We start from the raw sequence: 27,541 nt of genomic DNA, 5'->3' as shown, positions 1-27,541 counted from the left end.
CGCACTCACCGTCGCCGGAAGGGATCCGAAAACGGAAAGGGGGACTCAGGAAAAACCGTATGATTAACAGGATACATGAAAATTCACTTTTATCTAGCCACTTCTGTAGCCACCGTCCGCAGAACCGGTGGCGGCGTCACTAATCCAATGAGTGGTACCGGGCCGCAATCGGTTTTATCGACGGTGCACCTTCCAGAGACACCGGACCAGGTCTTTGGTTGGGCTTGGGAAGTACTTTTACTTTGCGAAACAAAACCGAACCCGAAATACAACCGTGCGTTGTCGCCGTCGGTGGGCCGCAGGAAATGGGCTCACATTTTCACACGGAAACCCTCACAGCGAGCGGAATGGGAGCGGGGCGAACATGTTTTTCCAGACCAGTTGGGTCGTGGGTTGATAAAAATGGGCTGCTCGTCAGTGACTGACGAGAACGGGCCGGAACAAGGACAGTAAGCCAACCGGACAACGAGCCGGTCCGTTGTTAGTGTGACAGTTTTCGAAACAACATGAACCCCAACACACGTACGTGAGGCCATTTGGCCGGTGTCATCGTCATATTTTTGATGTCCATCCGCTCCATCCGCACGTAGCCGAGGCCAGCATAAAGTGAGGCCTTTGGCTCATCATCAGCTGCACCGGTTTACATCGGCGTTTCAGGGTTTTTGGGGCGCAGCGCACTTGTTTCCGCTGCCAGCGGGCGAAAAGGACACTCGGCTTCGCAGCAGTGCGTTCGCCTGGCGCCGGTTTCCGGTTACGGCCGGGACATTGTACCGCGCCAATTGGCAATGGCGCAATTTTGGGGCCCGGCGGCACACAATTTGTCAACGGTCCGGCTGCCGGTTCGTCACGCAATGTGTCGCAGTGTCACGTTTCGCTGGCTGCGAAATTTACATGCCACAGTAATGTAACACTTTATTGGAAATGTACACCATCGGCGGGTCCCGGTTGTTCCGGACTCAATTTTAAAAGTTGAGGAGACAGTTGAAAAGGGCCAAATCGCGCACTGTAATATGAGGTAGCGTAGCTTCAACGGGGCTTCAAGTGACAACGACAATTGAATTCCTGTGAACTACGAGTATTTAATTAGGTCTAGGTCCTATAATATGGTCCTTGAGCTTAAATTGTTTGACCAGCTACGGATTTAACTTTCGAACTGACCGATGAAGCCTTATTATTGACTAGCTTGCAAGAGAGTGTACAGAGAGTTCCAGGAAGCCCCACAGGATGCTGGATTCACCACGTACGGAAGCTCCTCGAGTCGCAGTAGGCAGATGACTGTTTCATTATGACGGGCCTGTCATCAACAGTCGGCCCGATAGAAACGAGCTGTGAGTAATCGATAACTAAATTAACCATCAAATGACGATTACTCCGAGGCACACTTTATACTCGATGCTAATAAATGTAAAACATGTGGCCATTGCTTCCGGAAAGATGGACGGCAACACTGTTGCACGGGGCCACGTGTCGACGGAGCTGAAAAATGTGTCCCGTGGTAAGGCTTCCGTGGGCGTAGTTCAAAAGCAGCCTGTGCGATGGCCACCAGTGACACGTATGAGCACCAGCACTCGTTGAAAGCCTCTGGCACAGAGTTGAATGCGTGGTTTTTGTTTTCTCCCCTGTTTGAAGTCCACTTCCATTTTGGAAGTGCCCTTCAGCGTACGGTGAGCAGCGACCGACCGACCGGCCGACCTCGGTTCGGCTCGGCCGAGGGTAGATAAGGTCCCGGAAGGGTCAGTGATTAATTACCTGTCGCATGTCCGGCCAGCAAATCCCTCGACGACGAGCCGGGCTTCGTGGCGTTCACACCGAGCGCACTGACGCGGACCGAAAACCGGGCGCCCGATTTTTGACGTTTCTCATTAATGCCCTTGTACAGCCAGGAGATGGCGCACGGGATCGCGCCGAGGTCTCCCGGGGGAGCCGTCACCGTGCCGAACATTGTGCGTGATTGGCCTGAAATGATGGAGTAAATGGAGAAGAAACGTGACATCAGCACCGCGCGTGATTATTGTGACAGATTTTAGTGGAATTAAAATGTGCGCCGAACCGAGTTTCCTGTTGCCTGTTGCAAAGGTTGCTATGGATCGATGGTACCGGTGCGATGCTATTGAAATGTCACTATTGAAGTTTTACCTGGTAACTAGATACCGTAGACGCTTCGTTCACTAAAGCTACAAACTTAAATTTACAAGATACAAAATAAACCAAATGTTTGAACAAAATCAATGGCACTCTCGAACCAAATATCAAACAAAATTTTTATCGTTCAAGCAAATCGTCATGATGCCTCTGGAACGTTCCCCGTGCAAAGCATGATGTTCGGTCGACCCAAAAATACACTTTCCTCGCCTGAGGGGCTCTCCAAATATAGAAAGTAACCAAAATGGGCAAGAAGCAAATATAAAACGACCAACAGTGGGGAAAACAAACTGATGCTACACACGCCCACGGCGTCGGCCATTTTCACACAAACAGTAAACCAAAACTCACCCAGAGGATGGGTGAGAAAAACTTGAAAACGCAATAAAAATGGGAGGGAAGAAAAACTTTTTTTCCACCCAAAACATGCACCATTCCGCTGGGGCAGGGTTCCGCTAAAATCCTCATCGATCTCGCAGACGCTCGGTGCTTTATCACACGCCTTCGCCGGAAGCGATATATTGACATCCTTTTTAAATTTGTCCGGCCGTCTCAACGATTCGCTCGATTTTCCCGATGCCCGGGCACGTCCTCGGCACTGCAGGGGCCGAATTAAGCTCACTGCACTACTTTCTCGTATACGTTTTTTCTTCCCTCTCGTCATGAGTGTATGTCCTCTGGTATTTGGATTGCACGCTTGTTCCGCGCAGCTACGAGCGACATCTATCGTGCAGACATCGCACCCTTTGTTAGTCGGCCACCGTGCGCCTCCATCGCTCGGTTCGGGACATAAAATGGGCCTATGAGACCCCGCTGGCAGTGACAAAAAAACGAAACTTTTGGCAGATGGACAGCGGCAATAAAAAGGGCGCGAGTTGCCGCGAGCGCGAAAAGAAGATTTTGCATGCATCTTGCATCTGTCAGGAGCCTTCTCCGTTCAGTCGAATGGCGAAACTTTGCGATTAAACTTTGCCCTGCCAGTCGGGCGACACGGAGACAGCGGCCCGTGATGCTTCTGCCCTGCCATCGGACCATCATAACCTGTGCAGCGAGCTCGGTCTGCTGTCAACTGGTTGATGCGTGTGCTGCTGGCGAAAAGTTGCTGCGCCTTTTGGCCCGGCTTGGTCCTTTGCAAGCTTTCACTGCAACTTGTTAAGTGTCGGCTTCTGTCGTCGTGGAGTGCACGAACGATAAGTGCAGCTGCCGATCCGGGGAAGGACACTCTGCCCCGGGACGTGGCAGATGCTGCGTTACTTTGTTATGCTAGCGTGGTTAAGCCGTTTGCACGTCGACAGCTTGGAAAAGTTTTAAGCAGCCCGGTGAGTGAGCAAATGGACGTAAGCAGGATTATCGCCCGTTGGTTGGCGCCCGTCGCTTGCCTGGGGGACACTTTCGACGAACCCAATGAATCCTAGCGCCGGACGTGCAGTGAAGGGTTCAATTAAAAGTGTCTAACAATTTAAAGCGAGACGGATCATCGTTGCCGTTGCCGTTGTAAATACCACGTAAGTGTTAAACGCACCTGCTCCAGGGTATCCGAGCGACAGCAGACATCCATCAGATCCTTCCAGGACGGCGGGAATCACCTCGGACAGTGCCGTACCGCAGATGTCTTGCTGAAAGTAGGAAAAGACCGAAACGGACCGTGAATGAACGAACTCGTGGTACGGCGCTTAAGTAAACTATTGGAAACGGGTCGGATTATGGTGGCGAGCATAATACTTGCAGAAAAATCACTAAAACATTGCCAGGTGCCGTTGGCGGCTTTTCTCGGGCTCCGGGAACACGAGCCCGTGGAGCCGCAGCCGAGGAAGGACGTTCGCCCCGTCGCCGCGCTTCCCTTAGATTAACACTGTCGATTGGAGTTTTACAGGAAACCGGCTGGCTGGCACGACAACCTGGCGTCGGGCGTTTTTGTATTAAGATCACGTTTTTCATTAGCCAACTTTTTGTCACCTTGGCCGTTATTATCATATCGCTTGCCAGCCCCGAGTTGAACCCCTGAAGCTGAGCGGAGATGATGGCGATGGTTGCAGTGTCGCGACGGTAGAGAGTCTCGCCGCTAGTCTCCGGCTCTGTCTTTCTCGGCCACAGTCGGCAATGACGGGCATCGTCTGTCACCGCAATAACTCCGGGTTCCGGTGGGCCCCACGGTTCGTTATCAACCGTATGGTCGGTGCAAGGGAAGATGGAACTACCGGGCGAAAGGATCAAGGCAAGCAGACCCGCATCCCGGCTATGGCCAGTGAGCGAGCGATCGATAGGGGCACGTGCTTAATATAATATTGATATCGTTGCCTGTGCCGTACCCGGATCCTTCTTGAGATCCAACGATTAGACTCGGAGTGTTTTGGGGGAATTTTATGTACAAAATGTTATTATTAGATTACGGATGATAGCTCGGCACCGGACGTGGTCGGACACGATGCGGTTAGTTGCCTTGACGAGAGTATTACGACGTACTGTTATCTACTCGAAAAAGACTTGGACTTGGACTTGTTAAAGAGAACATTTATAAAAGTACGCAAACTAAATAATTTCAAATAACACAATAATGACTAAAATCAATGAACTAATTCTCTGTACATCCTTTTTATTCCGCTTTAATGAAGAGATGGTTTAGAATGAAATCACGTCTGATAATAAAGTAAATAATTCAAAATGTTTTAAAATACACTAAGTGGTCAGTAAAGTGTGGCCGTAAGTCACCACACCCATCCCGGATAACTGCCAGGATGTGCGATGCCAAAGTCAACCTATTTTGACAGTGTTAATGGAGGGTAACGAAAAACGGACCGATGCCGACCTGGGGGTTGCGTCCATAACTTACCGAAAGGGGTTCGCTATGATTGCGCTTTAAATAATATCTGAAATCGGTACCAGCGGCCAGCAACCCAACGGCATCGATAGGGTCGTCCGTCAAAACCGTGGGGTAAGCCGGGGAGTCGGCCCCCAGGGATTGTGCGTGGAAATGGGCAATCGACCCCGCAGAGAGCGCGAACCGAGCGCACCCCAAACCAGAGCCAGCGGCCAGGTCGGGTGCGGGCTCTGGTTCCGTGCAGTTTACAGCCCATTAACTTTTGCGAGGTGTGATCAGTGGGCGCATCAATTATGCACCGAAAGTAAGCACCCGGTCCGACCCCGTCCTGGGTTGTGGCTTTTGAGGAGGGAGCGTACGCATGAGTGCGTGCATGCGGCGGCGATCCTTGGTAGCTGGGAACCGGGCCTAGGCCATGGTTCGGACTTGATTGAATATCGTTAAGCAGTGGTAAGAATATTCGTTGTCGGTCGGCCACCGTAGTGCCGCTATTTGTCGAGGCAGCTCAAATGAGGCGGAAGGGAACAGCTTGTACTGGACTTTTGCAACACTCGTGGACGCGTTGGAAGCCCCAGCTGAGTTGTGGAGGAAATTCGATGAATACAAAAGTTGACGAATTTATGCTCCAAATATTTCAACTTTGATTGGTTCTAAATATTTCCCTTTAACTATTTTCATGCCTAACAGTTTATGAAATTTTCAATATTATGTTTTGGAAATGAGTATAAAAGTAGTAAATTTTGTGTCTGAACTGGCCGCTGCGGTTTGTGTACCCTCGAGTGTTCACCCAGCATCAACCAAACCGTGAAACCGAAACTGGCACTGGTTGATTGGTTGATTAGCAAGCCAAGCCACGGCAGACACGGCGCGGGCCCTGTTCGAGTTCTGGTGACGTCGGCCATCAAACACACTGTCGTTTCAACTCACCTGCGAGTCTTCGGTCGTAAATAATGCATCGAATGCAAACATTTTCGGAGCGGACACCATCGGTCCGCGCTCGGGCTGGGCGCTGGTCGCCGTAGTCTCCGTGAGCGTCACCTGGCGTTTCTTCTTGTCCACGGTCAAGTAGGTGGGTGCGGTCGCTGGTGGTGGTGGCGCCGACTGGTCCGCCGGCTGGTCGCAGTTTCCCGACGGCCGTAGTCCCGTCGCCGCTGCCGCCGCCGTCGTCGGTGGGTCATCCGATACGCGAAGCATGACTTTGACCTGGGGACAAGGGCGGGTGAGAAAGTGAAAAGCGTTCAGTTTAGGGTGGGGAGTGAAAACCATTTTCCCGGACTCAGGGGCGACTGTCTGGCCGAACCCCTGTCGGGTGCCGAACCGAAGCAGTAGTAGTGCCGGAACCCTCACATGTGATCTAACGAATTAAAATGTTATACGATTAATGTCGGTTCTGACCGGCCTAGGGATGGTGAAAAATTCGGTGACAGTTTATTTATTTAGTAGCATCGAGGAGTCCGTCGGAATCCCTGGCTGAGCGGCAGGACAGCACCCCAAGGGCGTGCTGATTCCTTTCTGGGGAAATGATTTTATGCGTTCGCCGGGTTTCTCCGGATTTCGGGGGAAGGGCGAGTCGGGCTAGACGCGTCTGTGGTTTTGGTAATGAAAAATAACCACTTTACTCGATATTTATGACCATTGGCAGCGTTGGCCGTTTTTACACCCGTTTACGAGATAACACCCAGGCATGGCGCCACAGATTGTGCCTTTGTTCGGGTGACACATCGGAAAAGTGGCTCATAAATGGCTCAGCATAAGGGTGGAAACTGCTTTGTGTGTCAATTTTGCCATTATTGTCAAAAGTGTTAGTGCTATTTGATGTACCCCAAGTCGGTTGCGTACTTCAAACTTCGATTTGCTTTAAATATTACAATTTTGAACAAGGGTTTTGTAATGGAATTTTATATAAAATCTTAATGCCCTTTTGTATGTCATGTTGCAACATAGTTATAATATAATGAAAAATGGTAGTAACAATAAGTAAAATATCAACTGACACAAAGTTTTATGTTTTTTGTATGTTTCGAATATATGAATGTCTTAGCGTTCATTAACTTACTAGAGTTTACGTTGTTTTTCAAACGGTTAATGTTAAGCAATTTTAGAAATGACTAAAAAAATTATTATTACTTGTGGGACCAACGCTTTACATTGTTCACTGAACGTTCGCAAGTAAAACAAAATATAAAACTTTTAAACAGCATGGATAAATTAACCAATCGGACGTTTTGAAAGAATGTGAACTTTTCGTTTTTGTGTAAAAGTTTGTTTTTCTTTTGTAAATTGACTTAAAATTATAGGTTTTCTTTAGGCGCAAAGGATTACCACCAACAGTAAACAAAAGCCCAATATTTATTATAATTTTACTGTACTGTGTTGCACCCACCATTTTATTTTATTGATCCCATAGAATTATGCTTTATCCCCAACGAAGAAAAGCCATTGATAAAAGTATGGTGAAAAGTCGCACGCTCGTTCGCACTTCTTTTCCCGGTGCGCCAAGCTGGCATGATTAGCATAATTATGCCTTTGCTTTATGATTATGATTTTATAAATACCACCTGACGGATCCTGGCGTCACCGGTGTGGGTTGGTTGGCTGTTGACATCGGTTTGCTGAACCGAAAGGCATTGGTTTTGGTCGAATGATGGAAATCAGTTTTATTTTCCATTCACCGACCGAAACGTGAGCATGAAATGCGGGTTGTTTTATATGCCCTGTTTAATGTCCTTTCCGGGCCCACCGGCTGGCGCGAATCGGTACGCAATTGTGGGGAGTTTTATGCGCGTTACTTTTACGAGAGAGAGAGAGTGTTTACATATGAATTGCTATAATTTTATGCTTCTTTCGCACGACGACTGGGCTCCTCCTGGGGCTCTTATGTTGCAGGTTAGATGTTGCCTGTTGCCTTTACGGGGCCGGTGGCAGTTTCGTCGTAGAACTTGACCTCCTCCGGGGTTCGATCGATTTTCTACGTTTATTTTTTGCAAAGTTTACCAAAAATTTATGGCCCATCCCAAGTGGAAGCAACACGTTCCAATCGATGCATCGATTGGCCTCGCATGCACCGAAGACCAAACCTAATGTTGCATCAAACGCAAGATAGGGTCCTCTTTCGCTGCCGTTGCGTGTCTAACCGGCCGACGTGCCGTAAAGGCTGTGGTCGACAGTCGTGTGTAGATGCAATTGATTTACGGAACCGGAACGTAGGTATCCGCCTTTCGATTCACCGTCCCCGAGGGGCTGGTGATTGCATGATCGAACGCCATTTTTCATACCATTTGTTTGGCTTAGCTCCTGTCCGTTGGTTCCTTAGGCTGAACTTCACCAGAACCTTCGCAACACTTGCTCTAACTAGCCGGAAAGATAGCTGGCCAACAATTGACCGGGCCGGGCACCTAAATGGCCGACGTATTATCGGTTAAATGGACGAAAAGGCATCCTTCGGACGTTTCGCCTGCCGGAACTGCAGATCGATTTCTGGGTAACGCCTTGCCGAAGCGCACCGAAGACGAGACAAAATAGATTGATTTGTCCACACATAATTAACTTAATTCAATTAACTTTGTGGGTTTTCCGCTTTCGAGAGAGCAGCCGGGGGAGAACGGGGGACGCAGGCGGAACAGTGTAGCGGCCGATCAATCTTAAGGAATCCAACCCCTCGGTTGCACTCGAAGCCCTTCCTGAAGGGCTCACCCTCCTTAGAAGGACTTCGCTATGCCCCTGGCCGGGCTCGTTGGCGAGAATTATTGGACTATTAGAGGCACCCTCGAGGGATGTGCGTTCCGAGAAGGGGAGTTCCAATGGAATGCATTTTTCGGTGCTAGCAGACGGTTTCGTGATCGATTAATTAAACGAGATTTTTAGGAGCGAAGACTACCGGCGAATCCAAGGGCGGGTTCTTTTATGTAATGAAAGTGCGTCTAATGCACAGGCGAGTGAAGACTTCTTTTTCCATCTGCTCCCCGAAAGGGACAGAAATGAAATAAAATGATTTGTTTGCGGTGAGCAAACGTAACGTAAAAGTTTGGAGCTTTCTTTCTAAATTCTATTTAATATTAACTTTACTCAACCGGTGATCCCGTTTTGGGCCGAGAAAGTTCAACAGAACGGAGCGAATCCTTTCTGTTCTCCTGTTTCACTAGGTGTCCTTTGGCGACCCGTCGAGGTTCGGAAACTTCCTGGGTCCTGTTCGCCGTTGCGCTTTGTCGGAGCAACATTTTTGCAGCAAATTTCTGGAGACCTTTTTTTCTTGGGCCACGTCACCGGTGGAAAGTTACAATGTTTTGTTTCGTGCCGAATCGAGACGAGTCCGGCTGTCTCGGGCTCTCTCTTCGTGACTCGAACTTTACAACTTTTGCTTTTATTTTCGCTTCTTCAATCGCCACTGCAATGCAAACACGTGGCCGTTAAAAGCGAGTTTCCTTTTCGAGCGAACCGTGGACCCCAAATTGGTGGTCGGAGTGGAATGGAAATACAAACTTAACACCACACCAAGGACACCAGCACACCGAAGGCGTCGGGTCGGTAACGACAACAAAGTTGTGAAAGAATTTTAGCGAATAAAAAACCCGGTGCTGGATTTTCGCGAGAAACATGTTGTCCGGTTCCCGCAGGACTTCCGGCGTTTTTTGTTGCCGGAGCCAAAACTTGTGACGAATGCAACGCGTGCCACCACAGCGTGCGCCCTCCGGCGTGACAAAATGTTAACTAATGGATTTTTCTCACTTTGACGTGCCGCGCGGCACTCTCTTTGTTGGGCGAACCCCGAACCGGAACGGAAGCATGATTTGTCGGAAATCGGAACGGCCACCATTTTGGGTTTGCCGGTTTGCCGATTTAATTTGATGTTTATTCAATTTGAGGCGAGTGGTTGTAGCGGACGAGATTGACTGGAAGTTGAAGTTTGAACTCAATTTGTGAAGCACGACAGCGTACGACGGGCTTGTGAACCACCTTCAAAGTGGCTTCCTCCCCGTAAGGGCTCACGTTAAGGTTCATGCAATTGCCCCAGAAATGCTTCGGTGTAAGCTAATTTAAGCATCGAGCGTTGTTTGACTGTAAGGGGGCACGGCCAGGTAGGATTCCAGAATCCAACAGTAGCATCCACTCTCGATCTTAAATTTCTGTCCGAAAGTTTCTCGGAATGTACTTCAAAGTTTGATACCCGTCCGTCGAGAGGACATTAAAAAAGGGACCGTTTAGTGTTTGCTTTTGCTACCCGGAACAACGTAAAGGACTCTCGCCTGATGATCATCGTCGTCCTCGGCCGTGTCCGCCTTTTCCGAGGAAGTTTGGGCTCCTGGGATTGGCTCCCGAGCGGTTTCGTTTGGTGAGTGCGCTCACTGCTCTGCTTAATTTTTGACATATTTCTAGCAGCCGATGGTTCGAGACAAAAAACGAAAGGAATATGAAACTTCCCGAAAACATGTTCAAGTTTCGCATTCATAACTTTATCTTCCCAGGCCCGGATGCCGTTTCTGCCGTCCGCATCCGGGGAATAGAGTTGAACGTTCCAGGTTTAGCGCAGCGGGAACACGAAAAAAGTCGAAACAAATCTTTCACTCTCACAATCTGCGATGTTTTCGCAGCGAGAAAAAGAGCCCCAAGCCCGAAACATTCAACTCTGAATAAACAACGAAGATAATTTGCCGCAGACAGGCCAAAGGACCTCTCGGCTACGGCTGCGGGCGTTGGTGGATGTAAAGTTCTTAGTTACGCCCTGTCGTGCCAGGGTCCTGTCGGGTTGCCTTTCAAGAAAGCAACCATAACTTCCGGCTGAGACGGCGATGATCGTTCGGCGCAGAGAGCAGTGAGCGCAGTGAAGAAAGTGCAGTTAAGATGCTGCCCGGTGTCGGTGCTGCCGCTAAGCAAGAGCAACTTTCGTCCATTATTGCTAAAGTGAGAGCATAAATAATAATTAAAACACATGGTCAAAGTTCATGTGCCGAAAGCTTCGAACCACGAGCCTCCGGGATGATGCATGACGTTCGCTTTCGGCCAGCTCCCGGTGGCGATAAAGTTGTTTCACACATTGCCTCCGTAACCGCAGCCGTAATTTATGGACTCCGTGCTTCGCCGGACTCACGGGCGGCTCGTAGAATGTTGGCGAAGCGAATTTATGAACCCAATAAGCTTCACCCAGGACCCACCGTTCAACTGCGGGCCGTTTCGGTTTGCAGTTATTGCAACCACGCTCCGTTCTCGCGTTGCATCGGCTCGAGTTAAAGTAAAGATAAATCCGAACCACAGAGTTTTCTTTAAGAAACGCCATCGCTGTGGGCCACATTTTGGTGACTTGTCAGTTCCCCGGAAGCGACGAGGGTGACAATCTAGATTTTCTGTTGCGTAACGCGTAACGGCACAAGAGAGCAGCCCACATTCTTACAGCCCCCGCGCCTTGTGGAAAATTCAAAGAAAAGTTGGTGGAAAAACTTCTTTCTTTCATCCTCTTCCGGCCACGGTCCGGCTTTTGGTAAACAAAATTCCACCGCCGAAAGGAAGGAAAACACACACAGGTAAATGTAATCAAATTCTGGCGGGGGACTCCAAAAGGACGCCCCTGGCACAGTGGTCGGCTGGCTGCGGCACGAAGGAAGTGGGACCATCGCAACATAGGCTCACCGTTTCGATTCGTTCGGCGCGCTACGAACTACAGCTGGAGCTTCCTTCCGGCTTCGTCCGAGCGTGGGGCACCGTGGAGACATCCCCAGCAGGGCGCGGTCCGGGGAGATCGTCCCGGGCTCGCGCGACGGTCGGCTTTTGTATAAATTAGCCCACGGTGATCTTATCGAGCCAGTTTCAGTCGCCAGGGCGCAGAAGCCGCCACACGGCAACCGTTTACGGCCACGAAATCCTGACGAGCTCGGGAGGTGGAGCTGCGTCGGAGCGCAGCTCCAGTGGCACCCGGCGGCTGGGAGCCTTTAATTTGAAATTTAAATATAAATTTTCGGCTTATCTAAACGACGTCAAGCTCCCGGGCACTTGTCAGGTGGTGGCCACCCACCGGATTTGCTCTCTTTTGTGGCAGAGCCTCCGGTTCCGGTGGAGCACAAACAAGGGAGCACAAGTGAGCCCCACCAGGTGTCGCTGTAACGTCGATCGAAGCAGGCCGCATATACTTTCGGTCGTTTGGTCGTTGGTTAAAGATGTGTAAACAATCGGCGCACGGACATTGCGCCGAGCGCCTGAATGTATGCAGCACGCAAATGGAGCCGGTGCCAAGAAGAAGCCATCAAATCCTTCCGAGGCGAGGTATTTGACCGCGAACAACACCCTTCGTACACGGAGTTTATGGTGAATTTCATGCTGAATTTACTTTATGTACGAATCAGAGGGTTGTTGAACGGTTTCACAGAAAACGGTCTTGCGAGAGGTCAGGTCGCGGAAGCGGTTTCGGGAGTCGAGGTGAAAATAAAATATTTGTTCGGGAGCCAAGATTGACGAGGGGAACCCGTAACGGCAGACTATCGCTTTCGCGGATTGGGCCGGATGCCGATAAATTCCCAGCCCACCTGGATGCGTGAAGACCAGGAGGACCAGACTCCCAACTCCAACGGCAGAACGGCGGTTGACGTTCGGCGTCTTCTTCCCGCCCAGCATCATCATCGTATGTGGTGGCCTCGGGCGTACCGTACCGTAGTAGTGCCGCAGAATCGAATGCTTTGATGCGTACGTAAAAGGATAATGGAACCTGGCACAATCGAGATTTGTTATACGCTAAGCCGAACGGTTCCACCCGAGCACCCGAGTTGGTGGCGGGATTCCTTCAACATTACACGATGCGGCTCAGGTTGTGGCTGCGGTGCGTATCAGTTCCCGCCCGGGTCCGGAACAGGAATGCCTGCGCAGTGGAGGGACCCATCCTCAACATAATCAATGGGTGCCCGGCCCGGTGTAAGCCGTTCTTTCCGGAGACGCTGGTGGAAAACTTTCCCGACTTTGGCTCACAATCTTTTCGGGGGGGCGAGCTGGTACACGACCCGCGTTGCTGTCAGCCCCCGGAGCTGTGTTCCGAAAATCTTTCGATTGAGCCCGGGAAGCCGCCATGAATTTTGCATAATCGAGAAAATGCTGATGAGCGTGCCCGTTATCTGCAATTCTTCGAGCACGGTTTGTGGAATTTTCGGGAGGTCGCAAACGATGAATAAATGAGTCGTAATTTAGTGGGAACAGAAACGGGGAGAAATTTCCACGAAAAACCTTATGTCTTTCTTCTTAAAGTATTGTTCACGGTTACAATATACCAATAGACAATGATAAGGAATGTGTTCGGCTTAAGCAACATGTGGAATGTTTCCAAATTGGAATAATTTAATCTCGCTTATTTGATTAAACGAAATTAAGACGATAAATCATGTAGCATGGACTGGTAAAGCGAGTTTAATTTGTTTCTAGACTATATTTTGTTCATCAAATTGCATTACGTTTCATCAACACCACTAACAGGAATCGGACTGAACGAATAAAAATGAAAATATCATTTTGAAGTAATTTCGCATCACGCATGGGAGTCAAATGTACCCAGACCGATGGTTTCGTTCGCTTGTTGCACAAAGAGAAGCAAATCCATCATTGATGCCCAAGCCATCCAGCAAGTTGGAGGGTAGCATATTTCGGTGAAAAACTAAAGAAAAACCCGAAACTTGTCCAAAGATTGCCGCTGTCTGCCCGTCAGAAGAATGCAGAAACTCTAGGAGCCAAGAGAGGCAGGAGATGGACCGAAAAGGCTGCAAGTTTTCCAAAAGTTCTCCGACAGTGGGGCGGTTGCCAACTGGAATGGAACTGATGGGCGAGTATTTTGTTGGAGAATTCACGGGCTGAGCGATGCCTTCCCCGGGGGGCAAAGATGAAAGTATTAGGTGCACCCGGCAAAGGTGGGCGTCGACCCGAAGTTGGGCCCCGAAGGTGCGCACCGGCAGCAGGATTAGAAATTTGTTTCCACCCGGTTTGCTTGCCAGCGGCCGGAAACTTTCCACCCGTTCCCTGCAAACGTTTATCACGAAACCGGAGATTCTGAAGTGTTTGACTTCACAATGTCGGGAGCTAATCAAAGTCGGGATTTATGTGGGCTCAAAGTGCTTAATGTTTCATAAACGGAGGGTCCGCTACTCGAGCCGAAATGACGTGGAGTTTCCCGTTGATGTTGATGATGATGACGATGATGTTGCAGGAACCGTGTTGAGCCGTCATTCTGGGATAATGAATTTTTAAAATTGACCCGCTCCCGCATGGCGGACACTTTTCGAAGTTACACGATCCGAAAGAAACGCCGGCTATTGTTTCGCTGGCAGACGTCACTTTTGACGTGAAATAATCCCGCGGCTGGCGTCCTGGCGTCAAGCGCTCAACGTGCTGATGAAGTTTGTGTGGACCTTGTTAAAATATCCCTACTCAACGATCGGCAGGAGCTACGTGCTGGGGACTGCTGGTCGTCGCTTCCGGTCGTTGTGGTCCCCGTTTTCTTCCCCGAGCCACTTTTTTGTGTCCGAGAATGGCGTCAGAATTAGTCCGAGTGCTCAAGTTTAATTAAGCAAATACACCGTCCAGGATTTATTGCGTTCATGATGCATGACGTGAATAGTCGTAAAATTTTATTTTCCATCCCCAATCCCGGGCAGCGAAGTGCGAAAACAATGATAGCCCTGCGTGCGGCCCCTTGACAGGACCGTCAGTGGACGGCACCGCACCGCACAAATATGGCCATAAATTATTTCTAATTAATTTCCCTTTTCCGTCGGCGAGCGGGAGGGTTGTTTCGGCGGCGCGCGTGGACGGTACTGGGAAAGGGTGGGGACGTCACCCAATGGGGAGGTCGGTGGTCGGTCTCCGATGAAGAATTTAATTGCAAAACCGAAACCGAAATTGAATTGGGAAACTTTGGGTCACGTTGTCACAATACGCCGTGAGTCGCCGTCAGTTGGTACAAGTTGAGTGGAAAATTCTCTCCAGACTGCGGGAAGTTCCTGAAGGTGGATCAACGTTCATTAACGATCCCAGATACTGACGGATAATAATTCCACCGAGGGATTGTCTTGAGGGCTGCCCCCTTCAAGCAATGAAATCTGTCCGCGACGTCAGAGAAGAACTCCACGTCAAGCGAGCGAGTCACCCTCCAACGGAACTCGCGCGCACACTTATCACGATCTGTTTGCACTCAATTACGGGAATAAATAATACTCCCGAAACTGTAAACAGTGTCATATCTCTAATTGTCTAAGTGTCGAATAGAGGGCGGTGGCGCATCCACACGTCCACACGGGCAAGACGTCCGGGGACTTTGCTGTGGAAAGTTTTCGGTTGCTCCAGACACTCCACTGCGCTGCTGGGGGAAGTGTCTTCAAGACAGGAGTGCGGAAATCAGGCAACCCGCGCGCCATGGATGGAGGAAATTTGAATAATCCTACACCGTCGTTGGGAGCTTGTGGCCGGATTTCCATATGCTGCTACCGGAGGAGGACGGAGCGCTTTAACAATCGCACTAAACGTTCACCATTTCGAGCGGCACAACGTAGCTGGATAGTTGTTTTTAGGGGCTTATGTAGAGTGGAGAACGACAAAGCATTTCCATGATCGTTTTGTGTGGCGGATAACAACGCTAAAGACTATGTGAAGCTATGCGCGTCTCGAAAGGACGATTGTGCTGCATTCTTCTGGCTGGTTTTAATTTGATTTGATTGCTGCTATTTTTGGCGGCTTACGATGTCAATGTGAATTGACAAAGGCATGTCATAAGGGATGATTTAGTTGCTGAATCATCAATCACTAAAATGAAGGTTTAACCATATCCTAAACAAAAAAAATATTTGCTTGAATTTGTTTGAAACATTTAAATGATGATAATGTCTTAAAAAGAAACAATCCAATATAGTCAGTAATATACTTAAGCTTTGAGAAAAGTTAGTTAGTGTATTCTTTATTTTTTTGTTTTCTAGTCAGTTTTAAATTCAAACATAACCGTTGACATAATTGTTGATATTTTATAAGCTAAGTAAAATGTTATCGAACGAAACATTAGTTTAATCTGCCATATCAAGATCATTAAGCACCAATTTTTGAATTTAAGAAGTTTTGTCAATGAATTCATTTCTTTATTGTGCTTAAATAATTCTCGTTGCAGAGCAACTGAAACCGTTAAGACAACAGATCTTGAAAACGTCGAAGCAACATAAACAAATGATTGCATAAACAAACTAACCACTAAAAATGTCGAGTTGATCCTTGCTTCAGGACATCGAGCGTAGTTTCCACTAACCGCGGCGCGGCTCTAGGCGTCTGTTTCGCGCAACATTCGCAACGTATTTGCACGCACACACTCATACCACTTGTGGCCACCGGGTTTATTTGCTGGAAGCTCACTTTACCGCACTGGAGCAAAGCATGCTACGAATCCATCCAACCATCCATCCGAGCAGCCCATCTGCACGGAAGAGCAATACTCAAACTGTCAACGTTCGCTTCCGCCGCTCGAATGTCGCCGCCGCGCCACGTACGGAAGCGAATCGCGAAGGAATCGCGGGCGCGGGCATCGAGAATCCTGGGAAAAGTGCAAAGTCGAGAGACTTTTCGCCTCCATTTAATTCACGGCCGTCGTGTGGTTCCTCCCCCCTACCGACCCCCTCGTGTGTCACATTTCACTCACAGGAATACATTTTCCTTCCACTTTCCTTCCAGCAACAAGACGTCACCGGGAGTGCCGGTCGGTAGAGTCGCCGGTCCCCGACGCTTACCACGGCGCGAAAGGAAATGGAGAATGTCCTGTCCTGCGGCAGAACGGTGCCCATCCCAAGCGAACGGTACGTGAAGCGAACACACTAAATCCTCACTTTCGCATTCCGTTTGTTTGGCATTTCCCGGGTGGCGTCGCCGCCGCCGCCGCCGCCGCCCGATCGACCGCGCCCGGCCGCGCCGCAGGCGGATTAAGTGTGACAATTGGAATAATGTACGTCGTCAATCAGCCCGCACACTCAACCGTGAGCCGTGTGAGCTGGGCGAAAGCCCGCTCAAAGTAGCAGTCGGCCAGAACGGAACGGAACGGAACGGAGCGGTTAGAACGGAAAATTGAAGCCACGGAAAATGTCACGTGTGCCGTTCTGCTGACGGGCTTGGGTTTGAGTGCTGCATTCGATACTCGATTCGCTCGTGGCGATGCCATTTGGGCAAAGTCGAGCACCGTTTAGTGACATCAGCCGAAAGGTGAAAGTCATAAAGCGGGGTGGAAGCAGGAACCCACCCAAAACGGGCGGAGGGCCGTCGAACACGGGGGATGATAAATGTTTTCCATTTTTTGAAATAATATTTCCAAGATCTAGGTACAAGCGTGACCACTGCTGCTGATTCTATCGATTGAATTCTTCAATATTTCTCGTGATTCGTTTATAATGAACGTAATTCAACTTCGTTGTTGGCAACGACTTAGATTGATTTAAGAAAATAATTTTCAGATTTTAGGTTAAATTAGACTCACACTTGTTCCAATATTAAGCTCAATATATTCTGGTGACTTTGCCTCAGGCTCTGGCCATCGTTATGCATTGTTTAGTATTAACAACATTACAGTCGGATGTGGCCAACAATTATGTAAACGCTATGTAGTAACGGCATGGAACGGCAAGCTGTTTACATGTTCACCGGAAACGTTTCCGTATTTGCCAAGTTCGCGAAATGCAGCGACCAGTGGCCGGTTTGGCCAAACGGAGCTGCATTAATTGAAGCTGCCGCAGAAGGTGACTTTCTTCAGCTTTCACCATGAATTAAACATTCTCCGCTCGCACACTGGCCACCGGCGACCCGCAGTGGCCACAGGAACCGGAGCTGAACCGCAGAGCGGGCACTTAATTTATTCACCGACAAGCAGACTTTTCACATTATGATTAATTGGGACACATTACGGTTTTATGCTAATGATTCCGTTCGTATCCCGGCCAAGACTGCGCCAAGCTCCGTTCGAGCTTCGCGATGACCGCACACCTCGGGGTAGAAGCAACGTGGCCAGTGCCGCAGTGTGCGCATCTTTCGTCCGCCCTTTAATGGTATTGACAATGTTCGCGAGGCGATTGCCACGGTCGCAAAGGAGCAGGCCAGTAGATTACGGCCCGTGGGCCGTTCTTCCGGATCTTCCGGTGTTAAGCTGGGATGCCAGGGATGCCAGTTAATGAAATCATAACGGGAATATGAAATGAGATTATTAATTTAAAACAATGCGGGATTAGGACATTAGAACGGGATGGTCGGCCGCCGAACGGCAACATTGCGAGGAACAGCGGAAGCAGATTAAAAGATTGTGCGATTATGGCATCCGGTCGGCCTCGACGTGTACGGCTTTCGCAGGACACGACGCACTGGCAGGACTGGAAGGCACGAGGATTAAAATGTGCTCAGCTGTAAGCGATGGGATTAGGGCTTCGCAGGAGCGTCAGACAATGTGTAATGGGTGTCCCGAGGATTTCGGGATGCGCCAGCTCCAGCAGGCTCCTTGGTAAGGACATTATCACGATACACGGCATGGCTAATTGTCGCTGGGACTGTGCGGTTTCCGGGACCGTCAGTTGTCGAGTGTGGTGGCGTTCTACAATGGAGATAGGGGATTCTCAAGGTCCTTTGCTAACTAACGGTGAGTGAATAATAAAGCCAGTACTGCTGGAGGATGGCCAAAAAAAGGGGTTGATGGGGATTTATGTGCGGATAATGACGTGATGGAAGAAAAACATCTGTCCGCTTTCCGTTTTTTTACTGTTGCAAAGAATGTGACAGCTACGATTGAGGAATGCCAGACCAAAGCTAATCTGTCTGCCGGTGACGTTGGGCTTTGATAAACCGAACTTGCTCCAACTCCAACGGAGCATCGGAATTTAAAGTAAATAACATGTTAAATGATGATAACATGTTGCTTGTTTCCTAAAAGTTCCGGTTTTTATTTTCAATAAACTGCTTTACATATTTAATCAAACTTTTGGCTTTTGTGAACTGATCACCAATAATGGAAAAACTTGCCACAAATCAATACGTCTATGCGTACCGGAGCGGTTCCTTAATTGGTTCAATCTTCCCGTTAAGTCCACCCAGCTACAAGTTGACTGATTACTTCATACAATTAGCCCGATGTAAAGGCAAAAACCTACTGAAACCCTTCCAGCTGCATTCGGTTTGTGAAGCAGATGGCCATCAAACAGTCCGTAGACGGTGCACGCGCTTGAAAAACTCCCGCAAAACAATGTTGCGCAATTCCGATGCACAACTCCGACCCGAACTCGAGTCTTACTGCCCAAAGGGAGGGATTTTGTCAAACGGACCAAAAACTTCAGTCCTATTATGACTCCAGCAAGCGACTCCGAAAACCGCATCATCAAAGTTCCAAAAGCCCCATTTTTGTGCAGTGCTGACGGCCCAGGGCCATATGCAGTACGCATACGGCGATTGCTAGGGTCGCAGCAGCAGCAGCAGAGTCGTGTCCTCGTTAACAGACAAACAAACCGAAGCCGAGCGCCATCCCCACGCCCTGTCTCCCTCTCGGCCACTAACTGGCGAAAGTTCAGAAAGTTCGCCGGGAGAGATAAATGAGCCAACTTCATTTGATCACGTTCGCTGGCCCGTACCCGAGCGACTGTAGGGCTTTTCCACAACTGGCCCGCATCCAGCGTCCTCGTGAGGTCCGCTCACTGAGAGCGGGGTTATAGAGTGTCACCACCATAATTGCCGGACGATGTTTGCTTTCCCGGAGCACCCCTGCCCCCTGGCTGGCCCAGGTCCGCCGAGAAGATGGATTGAGTTCTTTTTCATTGTCCTCCGAAGTAGGACCGAAGGTGTGCAAGGGGCTGACGAACGGTTTTGCAGCTTTTTGCATGTCAAAATTTATTTGCCATCATTAGGCAGGCTCTCGAAGGGGATGTCACTGCTAGCGGGGGCCAAAGCTCAGCCTTAAGGTTAACGAATCGGGTTAGCCCTCGGGTCGGTTCGATTGGCCAAACTATCCGCTGAAGGGTGAACTATTGTCCTGCGCGAAGAAAGTCATCGATTTCTTGGATGGGGCTTGAGACTTGGCTCTAGTCAACGGAATGGAAACGGCTTAGCCTAACTGATGGCAACCCATCGGGTGATGGCACCAGGAAGGTCGTCCGTCGGAAGTACCATTAGAATCCTTTACGAGTGGCCACAATCTGAACGGGTGGCGTAATAACACGAATATGATGAAGTTCGGCATCGAATCGATCATTATTGATTCGGTGCTCGAATCATAGAGTCACGACTACGAACATGTAGGTTGCGTTGTTTGACAGAGCGACGTACCGTTGGCGATGGCGAGACACAAAAATTCATCCATCTTCTCCGGACCAGTTCGCTTCGGACACTAAATTGTGCTGCACTGCAGATCCAGATCCCAGCCGGTTCGTCCCAGCTGCGTGCTGCACCAACTTATTGATATTCTGCCTGTGGTCTGTGGTCGGTCCCGACGTCAGCCTGGTAGGTCAGACTTCTTCCACCCCGTCCGGAGATGACAACTTTATTTAGCTAATATATAAATTTCTATCGATTTAATCTAAATCGATTTGCGGCCCCACTTTGTGGCCGTTCTAGGATCTGTGGACAACTGTGGAAGATGTGGACCTATAAATTGTCACAACAGTGCGGGAGCTAGCATTCGACAGGGACGGGTTGCACCTTCGTTCTGACTGCACTGTCGAGAACAATGACTTTAATAGGAACCATCTAGCCTCCATCAGGAAGCGTTCGGTTCCGAGTTTCTTGGTGTCCTAGCCGATACCCCCGGGGGGGTTAATCGTTGCTACCGCTACTGAACGACGATGTCTTTGCTGGCTTGAGGTTTTGTGGAATCCCCTCGCTTCCCGCTGCCAGCCACAGAAGTCAGCCTCGGGCTCATCGGGCGAATCGGTCAAATGACAATGTCGGAACGGGCAGGAAATTACCGTCAAAACTTTGGCTAATGGATAATTAAACGCAATCCAATTAAAATGTGGCGCCATTCTGAGGTGTGGCAGGTGTGGGCCCCAGGAGGTGAAGGAGACAGTATATCCGTTTTGCCTCGGGGCTGATTGTCTCCACGGAAGTCCGTGCAGCTCTGCAGCGAAAGCGCGAAGGACGGGAAAGTTGCTGAGTTCGCTAGAGAGAGAGAGAGGCACTTGAGGACCGTTCCAGTTGCCGATTTAATGAACTTGGTTTGAATATGGCACCGTACCTGGTGGCTGGTGAACTCAGGGGGTCGTGCTTCATTACGGTTCAATGAGAGGTATTAGTTTCGTTTGGGTCGAGAAACTAGTTGAACAATGAAGCAGAATAGCTGTATGAATAGTATTTGGAGTTTTGTTAGACTTGACTGCGTATCCTTAGCATAGTGAATAGAAAGATAACTTACAGAATCACTAGAACCTTCCTAAGCAACAGTCTTGTGGGACTGTGCACATTAGATTTGTTTCGATTATTGATAATGACTGAATTCTATATTGCATTCGTTAGCTCCTCTCGATTCAGACTCTTGTGGAAGTCCCAAGATATTTGATCAGTTCGAACCGATACTTCAAAACGGAGTGCAGATTGTTTTATGGTTTGATAATTTCAATAACCAGTCCTCCGATGTACGATGCTCGGGTGCTGTAGATTGAATCCGATTCTCGTTTGGAAAGTTCTGCCAACAAAGACCACTTCTTCCAGTACGGGACCCAGCTGGCCCTCGTCCTGAAGAGGCCGGCTGACAAGAGCGATGCCCTCTGAGGTTACGGACCGTAACCGAAAGATGCTGACCGTTAGCCTTTGTCATACATAATCTTACGACCGAACGATGCGCTACGGAAGTTCGCATTTCTTGTCTTCCGGATCAGGATGTCTTTTGTGTGACACACAAGGACCACAACCGGCCAATCTGAACACACAGTGACGGGTGGCTCAGCGGGGAAAACGATAATGAAAAAGTAAACGCAGCATGAATACACAAGTTCCAGGTCCGGTGAATCGAGTGGGACCGCATTCGCCAGCTGAGCACCCGTTTTTGTGTGCAAGCATCTTCAGGGCTAGTATCCTTTATTTGGCTTCGGATAAGACTCCGAGTGGCTCCACTTTTAGCAACAACGGACAGGCATTGCAAAATTAATCCATCGGCCAGGGCTGTGGCCGTGGATCTTTTATTACCATCCAGTAATGCAAGTCCAACAATCCTGGCCGGCCGGCGGGCCTCGTACATTACTCGCTCGATTGACTTCCTGTTCGAGTTTAATAGGTCCACCCGAGCCGCCGTGAAACTGTAAACAACCGAGAACAAGCTTCTAACAAATTCAAATCAAATCGTCAACGGGCGATGAAAGGCATACAAATCTGGTTGGACAGGGTGGGTTTTGTGTGCGTTGGGGGCCTCGGTCCTGACCTCGGCGTCTACACCCGGGAGTCGGGGGGTTCCCGGGTGTCGTGAACGTGCAGCACAAACAGAGCTCATCGAGCCGTTCATCAAATATTGACGCCACCGTCCACCATCCATATTTGATGCTAGGCAAGCAGAGCCATCGGTCTGGTCTGAAAGGGACTTTGGTGGGACTTTAATTATGGCGCGGTGTAATGAGAACTGCAATTTCTTGCACCACCACTGCGAGTGGCGCGACAGGATGTACGTTAAATACTCGCCTTCGTCGCGTTTGTGATCTTCAATAGACTTGAGACCGAGAAGTAATCGAACCGGTGACAATCCCAGGGGCTTAAAGTGTTGGGGTTTGCCATCAAAACACGAACTCGATTTCCATTTCCGATTTCCAACGCAACCGGCACCAGGTCTATCGTATCCTGTTTTTTAATCATCCCGCAACACAGCGAGCGTCCCGTTTGTCTGCCTCTGGGTTTGTGTGGCATTTGCATCCCGGATTACGCACGGAACCGAAAACTGCACGAAAGCTCATCCTGCACACACAACAATAGGATGCGGAACATAATGTGGAACATCACGCCCCCTTTGACGCTACCGACAATGGAAGGCAACATCCAAAGGCCTTGTGTATCCATTTTTTTCTGTTTGTTCCCCTTTTGAACGGGGTAGGATGCACGCCACAAACACCGTTGGTGTTGCTGTGGGCGAGAAAAAACTTAAAAAGGGTGGCAAAGAGTAATGTGAAGGTTGTCTTTCTGCCGAGGGATCGGTTCCCTAGCCACTGGCGGCTGCCTGTGGTAGATTGTGGTCTTTCAACTTCGAAACCGGCACCAGCACGTCAAACAACGCCCGATATTCCAGGTATAATGGATAATGAAAAACGCAAACAGACGTACCGGGGCATAGATTTTCAATCTTCACTTTTTTGTGCTCCTTGGGGTGCCTCCGATTTTGTTTCTTCTTCTCCAGCTTCTGTTTGCTACTCATCCTGAACGTGTTTAGCCGGAACGGGATCGGATGATTTATGCGGTGCACCGGGAGCGGATTGTGGTTTTCGGTGTACCCAGCGTCCCGACCACCGGAAGCGATTCGGTGGTCGTGCACCCGGAAGCCATCAAAGGATGGCACAAGGATGGTATGCATCATTGCATCCGGGTGCAGGGCCGGGTGCGTTTTGCTCTTGTTCGAGATGAAACGGATGAAACGCAAATTTAGCAACAGCGCACGTCCCCCGCAAGGGGCGAGTCCTTCGGGAGGGAAACGAACGGATCGACCGCATATGATACACACCAGCAGCAGCATCCTTACCGTGTGCTTCCGAAGAGATCCTATTTTTATTTTTTTAATTTGCAGCTCTATGAGAAAATAGGGCGAAAATGAATGCACAGGACGATAATCTGTCGGGTCCTTACTTGCGAAAACCTTCGGAGACGGAAATTATGCTCTTGAAACCACGGCCCAAATGAGAGCCCGTCCGTACCGCGCGAGTAATATTTTAATCATTTTACAAGTTGTTGCTTCAGTTGTTCACGCGGAAGAAGTACCATTTGCTAGCAAATGAATTCTGCGCAGTTTTGTTTTGGATTTACGGGCACCCCGTGACTTGGCACTTCACTGATGGAGAAGATTAAAGGGATACTGCTGAAGGATGCTTCAGGAGTTGCGAAATTAATGGAAATCTCCGGTTACTACGTCTGGAAGCGGGGATTGTCATTTGCGCTGCGCTAGGTCTACTGTGATTGTCAGACGGTCACGCCGCATCGACGTTCAATACGCCGCATTAATGACATAAAACGGTGGAAGTCAGGAAGCGCATCGAAGGGAGATTATGCTTTTAGATAAGTTCAACAAAAACTGCTGAGTCATGCTGATTACTCGTATGGCGGTGTACTTTGGAACGATACCATCGAACAATGTCACTCCGCCCGGTAGTGTCAGACGTATCGAAACAACTCTCTCTCTCTCGCGCTCTTCGAAATAACCGGTTCACACGAGAGACGAATGAAGCCCACCGCTCTAAGTCTCTATACTAAAACCACTACAACAACCGGTTAATTAGCTCAACGACCCATAACCACAGGCCGGAGATTGTCCACAACACACGACAGCCCAAAGTCCTCGCGAAGATTAGAAAACACCTTGATGAACCGGTTGTAAACGGTGCGATAAGAACCCTATCAGAATGCACCCTCGGGTGGAGATAATTTTCTCGCCAATTCCCCAATCGTCCCCAAGTCAGGTCAGTTGATTAGTATACGCCACCCCGAGTGGATCGGTTCAGGAACGACAGTGAACAGTTCTAACGCACCACGATGATCTGGCTGTTGACGCTCGCACTGTGTTATGTGGGGTACTTGCTGTTGAAGTATCACCTGCATCGCCAGCAGCTGATGGCGGTTCGGGCAAAGTTTGGCTCCCCACCAGCGACCTACTTTCTGGGGTCGTTCCATATGTTTAAAAACAAAACCATCCCAGGTTTGTGATTACGTGCGCCCGGGAAGTACCGGGAAATCTCATGCTCATGTTGTCCCACGTTTCCGCTAGACATATTCGACATCGTTGTGGGGCTGCACAAACAGTACGGAGCGGATGTGGCCGTGATGGGGGCCTTCAACGATCTGGTGATGGAGATATCCAGCCCGCGCAACGTCGAAAAGGTGCTGCTGTCCAAGACGACCAAGAAGTCCTTCGTGTACGACTACCTGGAGCCTTGGCTGGGGACGGGACTACTGATTTCGTTCGGCGAGAAGTGGTTCCAGCGGCGCAAGATCATAACGCCGGCATTCCACTTCACCATACTGGATCAGTTTATGGATGTGTTCAACGAAGAGGCGGACATTTTGATCTCCAAGCTGCAGAAGCATGTCGGTGGAGCCGAGTTTGATATCTACAACTACGTGACGCTGTACGCCCTGGACAGCATTTGTGGTAGGTAGCCGTGAGGATCGCGAGGATTCGCGCATATACCAACGACAATTTATTTCGAACAGCAACATCGATGGGAGTGCGGGTTCATGCGCAGGACGATCCGAACAACGAGTACGCCCAGTCGGTCAAGCAGATGAGCATCTTCTTTTTCCGCCGTGTGATCAGTATGCTGCGCCAGTTTCCTTCCCTGTTCTTCCTGTACCCGTTTGCCCGCGAGCAGGGCCGCGTCATCAAGAAGCTGCACAACTTTACCAACTCGGTGATCGTGAATCGACGCGCGCAGCTTGAGCAAAAGCAACGTCTCGGCGTCGAGGAGTTTGACGTGAACGAGAAGGACCTGTACTCGAAGCGCAAGAACACGTTCCTCGATCAGCTGCTGAAGGTGACGGTGGACGGTAAGCCACTCAGTAATGAGGACATTCGGGAGGAAGTGGACACGTTCATGTTCGAGGGCCACGATACGACCACGTCCGGGATTTCGTTCACCATTCTGCATCTCGCCAAACATCCGGAGGTGCAGCAGCGACTGTACGAAGAGATCGATCGTCTGCTGGGTGCCGAGATGCAGTCCGTACCGCTGACGCACGCGATGCTCCAGGAGTTCACTTATCTGGACATGGTGATCAAGGAGTCGCTACGATTGGTGCCTCCTGTGCCGTTCATCGGACGCAAGCTCCTCGAAGACATGGAGATTAGTGAGTCTTTTCGGTGTGATCTTTTGAAGCCATCCTGAGACATGTTTCTTTTTGCCCACACTAGATGGCGCTATCGTTCCGGCGGGCACATCGATTTCGATCCAAATATACAGCATCCACCGGAACCCGGCGATCTACCCGGACCCGGAGCGGTTCGATCCGGAGCGGTTCTCGGAGCACAACGAGATTAAGCGCGGCCCGTACGACTACATTCCGTTCAGTGCCGGGTTCCGGAACTGCATCGGTCAGCGATACGCACTGGCCGAGATGAAGGTTACGATCGTGAAGCTACTGGCCGCTTATCGTATCCTGCCCGGGGAATCGATCGATCGCATACGGTACAAGACGGATCTGGTGATTCGATCGACCGAGGGTATCCCGGTGAAGTTGGAGAAGCGAATTTGAAGACCAGCGCAGGCAGTGCTTTTGAGAAGACTGTACATAGAATTAGGATAACAAGTCTACGATCGACATTGGTCGGTAACTGGAGCCAGTTCTGGTGTTGGAACAGTTCACCGTTTCAAACAATATACAAATTGCATGATTTGGACAAATAAATTTATTTAAATTTATACCCACAAACAAGCGAATGGCTTGTGGCTGGATGGTAAATTCGTTACTTTAGTACATGTTTGCGCTGTCTCATTGCAGCGCTCATGCTATCGCGCGTATTTACAGTTCCAGTCAGTCCAAAGATAAATAATGCTTGTTTGATTTACAACTGGAACCAGTAATCCATTACCTGCGAAGCCGTCGACCGATTGGATGCCGACGGCGAGGATACAACAATATTTATCCTCACACCAACCAAATAACCCGCCAGCCCATGCCGGAGCGCCTTCGCAGGGGACCGATCGGTGCGACCGGGCGCCCAAAATTCGTCACGCATCCATCGTCTTGTGGAGCATAAAATTTAACTCCATATTACGTCAAACTTATTGCGAGCAACACATATTTATGGCACGGCCAAGCTCACGGACGACGGGCGACGTGAACACGTCCTGCCATTCGGAAGGCTATTATTTACCGAACACGGCAACATTGCGCCATGGAGCCACCGGCCACCCAACAGAGACCGGGCTACAGTGGGCGTTGAGGAGATCAACGAATGAAACACCGTTTGCAGGCCACTCAACGCAGGCTTTCCGGGTGCCCCTCCCCCCCGGAACGGACCCTGGGGAAAGTGCGAACATCGACATTTCAGACATGATTATGAGCGGCTAATATAAATAAATAGAGGAAAAATATCATTCCCCAGGAATGTTGCCCCGTTCTGGTCCGGAATGTGACAGGGGACGCGCTGGTGAGAGGTCCCTATTGTTGGGTCCCTAAAAAGCGGACTAACCCAGGACTCCTTCCCCAGGAGTCGCGTGGCTAGCGTCGGGGCTAGTCCTCGCCTAACGTTCCCGGATTTTCCCGGAGGAAAGCGGAGAACCCCATGGAGAAGGAAGCCTTTTCGGTGCATAAATATGGCAAAGGGAGTAATAATGTTCCCTTTATTGGCCATTGCGTTGCGTAACCACACGGGGGACCGACACATCCCTCCGCTTCACTCTCTCTCTCTCTCTCTCTCTCTCTCTCTCTCTCTCTCTCTCTCTC

General features: G+C 49.7%; 2 protein-coding genes across 2 annotated transcripts in view; one reads left to right on the top strand and one right to left on the bottom strand.

Moving 5' to 3' along the window:
• LOC131208187 (kinesin-like protein CG14535) overlaps nucleotides 1-27,541 on the bottom strand; it is a 72,787-nt gene that overhangs the window by 10,435 nt on the left and 34,811 nt on the right. Inside the window, exons 5-7 of the mRNA XM_058200838.1 lie at nucleotides 5,888-6,163; nucleotides 3,665-3,758; nucleotides 1,750-1,956 (exon numbers count right to left, since the gene is read on the bottom strand). Of these exons, the coding sequence (XP_058056821.1) occupies nucleotides 1,750-1,956; nucleotides 3,665-3,758; nucleotides 5,888-6,163 (577 nt within the window). The remainder of the gene's footprint in view (nucleotides 1-1,749; nucleotides 1,957-3,664; nucleotides 3,759-5,887; nucleotides 6,164-27,541) is intronic.
• On the top strand, nucleotides 24,610-26,476 carry LOC131209269 (cytochrome P450 4d1-like). Its single transcript, XM_058202295.1, has 4 exons — nucleotides 24,610-24,794; nucleotides 24,864-25,247; nucleotides 25,310-25,942; nucleotides 26,007-26,476. The coding sequence occupies exons 1-4, from the start codon at nucleotides 24,632-24,634 to the stop codon at nucleotides 26,345-26,347; spliced, it is 1,521 nt and encodes a 506-aa protein (XP_058058278.1). The 5' UTR covers nucleotides 24,610-24,631; the 3' UTR covers nucleotides 26,348-26,476.

The sequence above is a fragment of the Anopheles bellator genome, chromosome 2, assembly GCF_943735745.2.
Source record: "Anopheles bellator chromosome 2, idAnoBellAS_SP24_06.2, whole genome shotgun sequence".
In the NCBI taxonomy this organism is placed as follows: domain Eukaryota; kingdom Metazoa; phylum Arthropoda; class Insecta; order Diptera; family Culicidae; genus Anopheles; species Anopheles bellator.
This window is presented reverse-complemented; position numbering and strand designations above follow the sequence as displayed.